At 60.7% G+C, this 9,977-nt stretch overlaps 1 protein-coding gene across 5 annotated transcripts in view; it reads right to left on the bottom strand.

The window, feature by feature from the left end:
- Positions 1-4,387: 4,387 nt before the first annotated feature.
- Positions 4,388-9,977, bottom strand: part of AGAP1 (ArfGAP with GTPase domain, ankyrin repeat and PH domain 1) — a 418,839-nt gene continuing 413,249 nt past the window's right edge. For all 5 annotated transcript variants that reach the window (XM_040972348.1, XM_040972346.1, XM_040972349.1 and 2 more), the window contains 2 exons: positions 5,572-5,827; positions 4,388-4,636 (listed from right to left, as the gene is read on the bottom strand). In XM_040972348.1, the coding sequence (XP_040828282.1) occupies positions 4,436-4,636; positions 5,572-5,827 (457 nt within the window). In that variant the 3' untranslated portion in view covers positions 4,388-4,435. The remainder of the gene's footprint in view (positions 4,637-5,571; positions 5,828-9,977) is intronic.

The following is a 9,977-nucleotide window of genomic DNA, read 5'->3' as shown; positions in this document are numbered from 1 at the left end:
CCACAGGTCACCCTCTCTTGCTGGCCTCAAGCTCCCCTAGGCTTGGCATCACCAGCCCCTGGTCATGTAGGCAACCAGTGGGGTGTCCAGGCTTTTGGACAGGAGCCTTCTGGGGCTGTGTGGGTGGGTCCCTTCCTGAGCCGGGGTGAGGGTGTTGGTTGGTTGGGTCAGGGCACCTTTGGACTAGGGGCAGCTCTTCTAGCATCTGGCGTCTTACGGGGTTTGCTGCACCACAAGGATTCAGTGATGCCAGGGCACCTCACCTGCTTCCTTGGTGGGTATGCGGTGCGGCCGCAATAAGGAAAAAAAATACCCAGAGCTGGCCCTTGCCCTGGGCAGGTGGCATGGCTGCAGGCACTGGGGGGTCTGGTGTGACTCACCCACGGCGGGCATTAAAAAACAACACTACGTGCAGATTTTTCTGGAATTGTCACGTGACGAAGTGCCTGCTGACCCCTGCCTGTGGGATACAAGCCCACGGCTAGGAAGCAGAGCTAGAGCTCCGCCCATGTGCCACCAGTCCCTTCCAGCAGGAGGGCACTGGTGCAGGCCCTGCCCACCCGTGTCTGGGTCTCTGCCCTCAATTCCCAGCAACTGGGCTAGCTTCCCAGCAGCGAAGGAAGCATTTCCCAGAGTTGGGAGTGAGGGCTCCCTCTCTTGGCTCTCGGTCATAACCAAGAGGAAGGCATGTCCCACGTTGAACGCTTGTGTGACCCAGCTGGGAGCGGGACCCCCAGAAAGCCCAGGGCCATGGGGCTTCCTGCAGAGTCCAGGGAGGTTCCAGGGAGGGAATGTTCCACGTGGGAAGTCAGGGCTGGACTGGCCAGCGTGCTGGGAGAAGGAAAGAAGGGCATTCCTGGAGTCCCCCCGTGTTGGCTTCAAAAGTCGCAAATCCAGCCCAGGTAGCCCCAGCGCGTGCGCCCACTGAGGGGCGCATGAACAGCCGGGTCCTGGGTCCCTCCAGATCTTGCCTGGGACGCATCATGCGCGGTGGCCAGGCTCCCTGTCTCCTGCTGCTCCCCCAACTACTCCAGCCGGTGGGCAGGCGAGACAGTCCATCAAGGCCCAGACAGGGGCAAACGTCGGGCAGGGGCCTTGTCAGGGAAGGCAGAGGCTCGCTCTCCATTGTCCATCCACCCAGCTTGGCATGGATGGAGTTGGTAAGTCCAGGGACAATGTGTGTGTCCCTAGCTGGGCCAACGCTATGATACTAAGGGTTCCCAGAGGGAGGGTCATTTTGGGTCTGAAAAAAAATGATTTGAAGGCCAGGCGCGATGGCCTAGCACCTAAAGTCCTCACCTTGAATGCACCAGGACCCCATATGGGTGCTGGTTCATGTCCCGGCTACTCCACTTCCCATCCAGCTCCCTGCTTGTGTCCTGGGAAAGCAGTCAAGAACGGCCCAAAGCCTTGGGACCCTGCACCCATGTGGGAGACCTGGAGGAAGCTCCTGGCTTCGGATCGGCATAGCATCGGCCATTGTGGTCACTTGGGGAGTGAACCATCAGAAGGAAGATCTTCCTCTCTGTCTCTCCTCCTCTCTGTATATCTGACTTTGCAGTAAAAACAAATATATCTTAAAACAAATAGCTTATGGCTAAGGTTTGACTTTTTTCTGTGCCTCTGGGGCAACAGACTCAGGCTGGACCTGGGTGGAGGGAGGGGCAGCTTCTGGGCAGCAGGCACTGGCAGGGCGGGCAGGGTCCCTGGGCAGGCATGCGGCTGGCACTGACCATGCCTGTCCCTAGAGGGACAGCGAGCACCCCCACGCCAGCACAGGAACTGCCTGAACGATGCGTGCAGGTTGGGTACCACTGACCCTTGTGATGGTCACCTCCTGGGCTGACAGGTAGACTGTGAGGCATGGAGAACCTCGTGGCCATCCAAAGAGACACAATGACAGTGGCCTGTCCCCATGGAAGCCCAGTGAGCTCTGTCCCTCGCACAGCCCTGGGCCCCATAACCAGCAGGCCCAAGCAGCAGGTTTGGGAGGGAGTGTGGCTGCGGCCAGGTCACGCACACGGTCACCTGACTGTACCTGCCCCACAGTTGTCTTGTCTAGGGAGAATGGCAGTTCTTAGCGGGAAGTCATCAGGCTTGGTGGAGGTGGCCTCCCTAGTCACCGTGACCCTGGCCATGAGTTTGGTGTCCGTGGCCTGGCCCCACACTGACCTCACCCCCGGCCAGCTCCCAACCTCACAGGTGTTCCTGGGAGCGAGGGCAGCACCCACAAAGAAGGGGTTTCTGATTTGACACTGACACACACACACACACACACACGGTAGCAGCCCCCCCAAGCTCACACATCTTTCTTTCCATGGCCAGAATGTGAGCCCGACAGAGGCTGGCATGGGGTTGGGGAGCCGGCCGGCAGGGCTGACCACGGCAGGGAAGGGCTGTGGTTTATGGGAGGGGCAGACACCCACACAACCTCACGGGACGTGGGCGTGGAGGGAGACGGAAATCACTGGCGAGCAGCCTGCATTGGAGGCGCAGAGGCTCAGCCGCCGCACAGCCCGCCGCACAGCCCGCTGCACAACTGGGACAAGGCCTGTGGGTACCCGGGACCTGTTCAGACTGCAGCTCACTGCGGAAGGCAGCTCCAGGTTGGGCAGCCACTACCACAAACCCAGGGGCGGCGTGCATGAGGGCGGCGTGCATGAGGGCGCTGTCCGTGCGCACTCCCGGAGTCTGCAGCTGGGGCTGGCCGAAGGTGGGCGCACCGGGTTGGGGCTGCAAAGCCAGGCACGGCTTTCTTCTCTGTTCCCATCGGGGCTAACAGCACAGCGGTGAGGCGTGTGCACCTGGGCACCCCGCTTCCGGAGTGCCCAGGAAACACGTGCTCTGTGTGAAGTCTCATTCCCTACCCCCAACCTATGTTTTTTTTTTTTTCAATAAGTGAAAGAGGAGGAGAAAACTCTCACAAAATATAAGGTTTAGCAGACGTGGGCAAGGGGCACGCCCGAGGTCCGCCCTTGTGGGCCGGCATGGCAGCGTGCTGGAGCTCCTGGCACCAGGGCCTCAGCGGGCAGTCACACCGTCTCCCCGTCTCCCTCCATCCGCTGCAGGGTCACTGTCCCTGCCCCGCTCCTCCTGCTTTTCTGTTCCCCACAGGCAGATGGAACCACCTGCACGGAGTCCTGCACGCTCTTGTTTTGTTTTAATGGGAGTGTGGCCTCCCGGGAGTATTTGCTACAAAGAGTGGTTGCACATTCTTACTGCACATCCAGTGCAGTTTATAAATTAACCGGGTGCCACGTGCACAGAGGCCAATGCATATTCATGAACTGCTTTTATTCAGACGGATTTTCACACATCTCCTCTAAAGACGGAATACAGAAGAAGCGTGTGGGGGCGCGGCTAAGCCGGCCCCGAGGGAACCCCGGAAACCCAACACATCCACCTTGGCTGAAGGACAGACACCGATTCTGACGTGTGTGGGGGGGTGTGGACCGGCCCCTCCGCATCTCCCGCGTGAACCCCACGCGCCCCAGCTGCGCGCGGCCGTGCAATTCCTGACTTCCTCGTGGATTTCTGAGTTATTTATTAATTTATTTATTTATCCCCCCCACCCCCATTTGCTTTCTTTTCTTTTCTTTTTTTTTTTTCTTTTTTTGCACCAAGGAGACCACAGTCGAAATAATACTCAAGCGACTGACTTCCTCTCTTTGGACTGAAAAATTAAACAGACACTAAATGATGACAGCGGATTTAGAAAAAGAGGGCTCCGAGGGCTCGGGGAGAACATGGCTGGGCCCGCGACGCTGCCAGCGCCCAGTGGAGCGTGCCGGGAGCTACCTCCTCGGCGAATATGCTTTCTTCCCGGTGATGACTAATCATGTCCTATTAAACAGCAGTAATGCTGGAAGAACTCAACTATACAAGTGTAATGAAGCCGCTATTCTCCGCGGACAGATTAGCTCCAACTGATTTGACACATACCATCATAGGGGCTTCAGACCTGACAAACTCTGTGCTTGCTCCTGATTCATGGCGTCAGGCTCATCGGAGAGGAGGCGAGTCCCGGCTGCTGGCTCAGTCGAGGTGAAACGTTCTGGTGTGCTTAACTGCCAGTTCAGGGGAGCTGCCCCTGCTCGCTCCTCGCCTGCCCTCCCATCTCGGGCCCCCAGTCCTCGGCGCCCGGCTCTGCAGGTCGCTGGGGGCACCGGACCTGGCGCTGCCGCCTCCGTGCGTGCCACCGCCCGGGTCCCCCCTCACTCCGCGTGTCCTGTGGATCGATGGGGTGGGGTCGGGGTGCGGGGGAAGTTGGTGGAGCGGGGAGTGGCTTCCGCAGCCTCCCGCTTGCCCCTTGATGGGGTCCAGGTGCCGGGTTCTCCTTGTGGGGGGCGCGAGTGAGCGGTTTGCAGGCGACCGCTGGGAGGAGGGAGGGGGCTCGCCCGACTCACGTGCCTGGGGCTTGGTGGGCGCTGGCTCCTCAGATGATGGCAGGCACCCTCCCGCCACTGTTGTTGCGGTTGTTCTTGCGGGACAGGTTGGGCGTGGCCATGAGCACGAAGCGCTCGTCTGGGCAGCCGTATTGCAGCAGGACATCCACGCACTCCTGGCAGGAGGCCTGCCGGGCATAGGCCAGCGCCGTGTTCCCGTGTGCGTCCCGGGCCATGACGTCCACGCCGTACTGTGCAGGGGGGCACGGGGAGAGACACGGCCACGTTAGCCCACCGCCAGGGGATGGAGAGGCTCCCACCCCCGAGCTGCTGCTGGGCAGGGCCCCCTCCCAGTGACCTGCATGGGGAGCATGGCTGGTGCAGCATCTGCCCTCCAAAGGCTGCCTGCTCCAAGCGGGATGGGGACGGGTGGTGGGTGGAGGGCAGGCCTGCTGGGGCCCCTCCTGGTGCCCTCACAGGCGTCGACCCAAGGTGCCAGGGGAGGCCTCGGCCTTAGAGACCCTGGTGTTTGCGGGTTGGCCCTGTCCACGGCTCACAAAGTGTCCTTGTCATGCCCTACGGGCACTGGGCAGCCCTGGCCCCCGGCTGCAGCTGAGTGCAGTGGAGCAGCCTGGGCAGGGTGAGCACCCTGGGCAGGGTGAGCACCCTGGGCACTGTGCCCACTCTTCTCTGTGCCTACGACGACGGGTTCTGCTGGGGCTGCTGCGGGCCACCAGCTTCCCGCAGCGGGTCTGGCTTCCCGACAGGTGTCCCAGTAGCAACAGGCACAGTCATTGGGCAGGGACTGTCACATACGACCCCTCTGACCAGCTCCCCCACAGCCCACCTCCAGGTCTGGGACACGGCTGTGTTGACGGGAGAATGAAGATCGCTAAGCTGTGCTGACGGGAATTCATGTAGGTGAACGCGGGAGCGAGAGGACCATCGCTGCCACACCAGGCCCGAAGACGGATTTTCAGAAACTGGCAGACGCTACATGGGGCTGGGGTGGCAGCTGTGTCGCCTAAGCAGCAAGCACCCACTGGTTGCACTTTCTGCTGGGCCCTGGGCTCCCCTCCCTGATTCTCGGCCCTCCCATGGGCACACGCAGCGGGCACAGGCGGCGGGCACACGCGGCGGGCACAGGCGGCGGGCACACGCGGCGGGCACAGGCGTCCACACCTACCCAGATCAGGAGCTGCACCAGCACCACGCTCCCCTTGCGGCAGGCCAGGTGCAGTGCCGTGCGGCCGTCGCCTTCGCCACAGGTCTCGTTCACCTCCTCCCGCGAGCCGTGCGCCAGGAGCAGGATGACCGTGCGCAGGTCCTCGTCGGCCGTGGCCCGCAGCAGGTGCTGGCCCAGGGACAGCTCCGCGCAGGGCAGCGGGGCCAGGAACAGCTTCTGCTCGTACTTGGCCCGGATCCAGCGCTCCTTCTCCTCCCTGTAAGAGCCCCCGGACGGGTGGTCACCACCGGGCACAGCAGCGGGTGTTGCCTTGCCGGCGCAGGGCGCGCCTCTGGCCGACTGGGGAACAGCTTCTCCGTGCTTCAGCACGTGGTGGCCTCGCCCCCTAGCCGGGAACTTACTCGAAGGAGGCCGAAGGAGGCCACCAGCCCTTGGGTAGCAGAGGCCAAAAGTGAGGCAGGGGTGCAGAGGATGGAGTGACGCTTGGTGGGGGGCGGAAGTGGGCTGTGATGGCTGCCTCCCCCGACCCCTTTAACCACGGGTCTGCACAATCTGGATGGGATTCGGCACGTGGAGCTTGGGGGCCTGGGGAGCCCAGGTTCCTACAGGGGTGGGGGGCCTGCCTGCTGCCCCAGGATGTCTGACAGAGGGGACAGAAGAGGGAGAAGGAAGGGACAGGAGCCGAGAAGGCAGGCTGTGCAGTTAAGTAAACAAACTTTGGGGTAGGCAGCAAAAACCTCAACAGAACCATGTGGGTTCCCAGGTGGCTCTGGAAGCAGTGCACGCCACCAGGCCTGGGCAGCACTGCGGGGGGAGGATGAAGAGGTGGGGTGCACGCTCGGCTGCCCTCCCCTGAACCACCACTCCCTCCAGGGCACACAGCCCCAGCCATGCAGGGCAGCGGCTCAGGGGCTCCTGCCACGCTCTGCAGCGGAAACACCGGGAACACCTCTGCTTCCCAAGGCAGAAGAAAAGGGCTTGTTGCCACCTTTTCTGTGTTTACACTGCGCCCGGGGATCGTGTCGGGTTAGCCCTAATCTGTTCCTAAAGACTTAGGCAAACAGATTCCTCCAGGAGTAAATCTGGATTAGTTTTGCTTCACTTCCTGGTACATGCGGGCGACCCCAGCATGACCCCCAACTCCTTTTATCAGGGGGTTTCTAGGACAAACACTTGGCATGGCCGAGAGCCCACGGGCACCCCCAGATGGTGCGAGGAGCCCTCAACCTACGGCCCGGCCAGGGGCGGAAGTGCCAGCGGCGCTGAGGAAATGGGGCTTAGGAAAGACAAAATCCTCAGGGGTTCGGTGTTACCTTTAAGAAGGTATTTAATATCTATTAAGCAGCTGTGGGTGCATTTCCCGAATCACAGACAACGCGAGACAGGAGCGGGGCGGAAGGGACAATGGCACGGGCTCCTCCGTCTGCTGGCTCCCCCATTTCACAGGCATTAAAATCACAACCATTTAATTCTGCTCCGACTGATTTTAATAATTATCGCCAATCACCCGGGGATAAACTGAAGGATGTGGCACAGGAACTCCAGGCTTCAGTGCGATGACTGTATTTATTTCTTTGAAAGTCAGTTACCAAGAAAGGGATAAGACGGAGAGCTCTTCCCTCCACTGGTTCACTCCCAAAGGGCTGGGCCAGGCCATAGCAGGAGCCTCTTCCGGGTCTCCCACGTGGGTGCAGGGTCCCAAGCACTTGGGACCTCCTCTGCTGCTTTCCCAGGTCATTAGCAGGGAGCTGGAAGTGGAGCAGCTGGGACTTGAACCTGTATCCATCTGGGATGCGGCTCCTACCCTCCATGCCATACACCTGTGTGGGTGACACGGGGTCCTGCTGCCTCCTCGGCGGCCTGCTGTCTGTGTACTATTCCAACACTCCAGCCGCAGAGTGGCATTCAAGCTCTGCCCTGATGTGGTTACAGCACAGGTGAGCTCAGCGTGGGCAGACTGCTCTTGGCTTCCAGAGGCTGCTGCCCCTCACCTGCACCACGTGGCCGTGTGGAGGTCCCACGGGGCTAAAACTCGCGTCTGCTAGCAGCCGGGCCTGACAAGATGCTGCAGGGGGCACCTTGGCATCGTGGGACACCCTGAGGACCCAGGTTCCCCACGCTCAAAGGCAGCAGGCAAGGGGTGTTGGCCTGCTCCGAGGACCATGTGGCGATCAGGCAGGCAGGAGGCCTCTGGGATGGCACGGCCCGCTTTGCACCATCAGGTCCTGACCTCTACCGTGACCATCTGGAGACAAGCTCGTCGGGAGGCAATCTGGGTTAAGTGAGGTCATGATGGCAGTGTGGCAGGGAACCATGTCTTCCGGTGGCCTTGTCTGCGACTCGTGGTCCCCGAGTGGCAAGGAACACCCGGTACTCGGTCAGAGTGGCCAAGCCACCCCTTCCTCCATCCTCATCTACAAGGGATGAAGGCCCAACAATGGTGTCTTCTCGACAAGGAACACTCTGTCTAGGCCCAGCACCTTCAAGGGCCTGGAGGCCTGGCACGAGGGGGCCACACGCCACTGCCCGGTGTCCAGCTTCACTTCCGGGGTTCCCAGGGCATGTCTCGGCCACACCTTCCCTCTCCCCACGGAAGGCCACTTCAAGAGCAGTGGAGACGGCAGTAGATCAGCTCACTCTGCGCCAATCCCCTGGGGGGCCACTGCTCATGGCCTCTGTTGGCTAATGAGCTAAAAAATGAGTTATTGGTGCAGCCGGTCGGCAGCAGGGAGGAGGGGCTGTCGCTCCCTTGGTCCCCGAGCTGAGGCACCTTCAAATCAATCAAGTGCACAGTGAGGGCGGAGAGCGGCAAGCAGGTGGGGGATGCGCTGACCCGATCCCCCCAAAGTAACAAGAGGAGGTACCCCCAGGGCACTGCAGTATGTATTTTCTTGTCTAAAATAAAAACCCCTTTTGTAGGTGGGTTTCCACCATCTCCCTGGGACCAGCAAAGGGCTAAATACAGGATCTGGGATCTGGGGGCTGGAGCTGTGATGTTGTGGGTTTGCCCACTGCCTGAAATGACAGCATCTCATGTGGGTGTCAGTTCAAAAGCTGCTCCGCCTCTGGTCCAGCTCCTTCTTGTAATGCCCCTGGGAAGGAGGCAGAAATGGGCCAAGTGCTTGGGCCCCTGCCACCCATGTGGGACACCCAGAAGCATTTCCTGCTATGGCCTGGCCCAGCCCTGGCCACTGCAGTCATTTGGGGAGTGAACCAGTGGATGCAAGATGTATCTTCTCTCTTTAACTCTTGCCTTTCAAACAAATAAATCATTGCAACTTGGAACCAGGGGGTGAGCCCTGGAGCTTCCGTGAGGTTCCCGGTCCGGTCAGGGTAGGGCTGAGATGTGGCTGGCCCAGAGCTGAGTCGTCCTCTCTGGGAGTGGACATGTAGAGCCTGGCCGGGTCTAGGTCAGAGAGCGGCCCGGGGGAGCATACCCTGGGTGTGAACAGCGCTGACTTCAGGCGAGTGCTGGTGACCTGATGCTGACCCCACCCTGGCCAGCTGCCACCTCAACACCACTGTGCAGGGCCCGTGACTCTACCCTGGGGACACAGACGGGCACCCCAGCGCGACTGCCCCCTCACACACAGCTGGAAGGGGACGCTCATGGCCGTGCTTGGAGGACACAGCAGGGCCCGACTAGTGATGGGGCCAGCACCATGGAGGCTGCTGGCAAGAGCAGTGACTGAGCTGCCCCAGGGAGGGCTGAGTACCTCCCGCACTCCAGCATGCTGCCCCCTCTGGGGCCGGACCCCTGACCGTGGGTATGCCACCCCTACTGGCATGTGTTAGAACCTTTGGCTTTCAGTGAAGTTTGTGGTCCTGTATTCAAAACATGTCTTGGTTCACTCCTCAAGTGCTCACTGCGGACCAGGATGGGCCAGGAGCCTGGAACCTATTCTACCCTATTCCAACCTAGTCCATGTCCCCTGTGTGAGTGACACAAGTTCCTGCTGCTCCCTTGGAGCGGGGCTAGCATCAGTGGGTTGGCTGGGGCTCGACTCAGCACTGACAGTGGATGCAGGCACCCTAAGTGGCGTCTTAGCCATCCAAGTGTGTGTGTCCCCCAAGAGCCCACCTGTTAGCACCACAAGGGGGAAGGGGCTTTGGGCGATGGTTAGATCGGAAGGCTCTGTCCTCAGAGACTCAAGGCAGAAGTGAGCATGCAGCACAGTGGGCTAGGCTGCCGCCTGGGACTCTGCAGTCCTCCATCGGAGTACCTGGGTCCAGCTCTGCTCCAGCTCCCTGCTGAGGTGCCTGTGGGGCAGCAGCGGATGGCTCCAGTGCTTGGGCTCCTGCCACTGACGGGGAGACATGGCTGGAGTTCTGGGGAGCCCCCTTTCTTCATGGCCCCGCTCATACGGCTAATTTTACCTTTTAATGCCGGCTCCCCTGGCCCTGGC

The sequence above is a fragment of the Ochotona curzoniae genome, unplaced genomic scaffold (assembly GCF_017591425.1).
Source record: "Ochotona curzoniae isolate NIBS_2020 unplaced genomic scaffold, NIBS_Ocur_1.0 contig_2294, whole genome shotgun sequence".
Classification (NCBI taxonomy): Eukaryota; Metazoa; Chordata; class Mammalia; order Lagomorpha; family Ochotonidae; genus Ochotona; species Ochotona curzoniae.
Note: the sequence above shows the minus strand (reverse complement) of the source record. Positions and strands in the feature narration are given on the sequence as shown.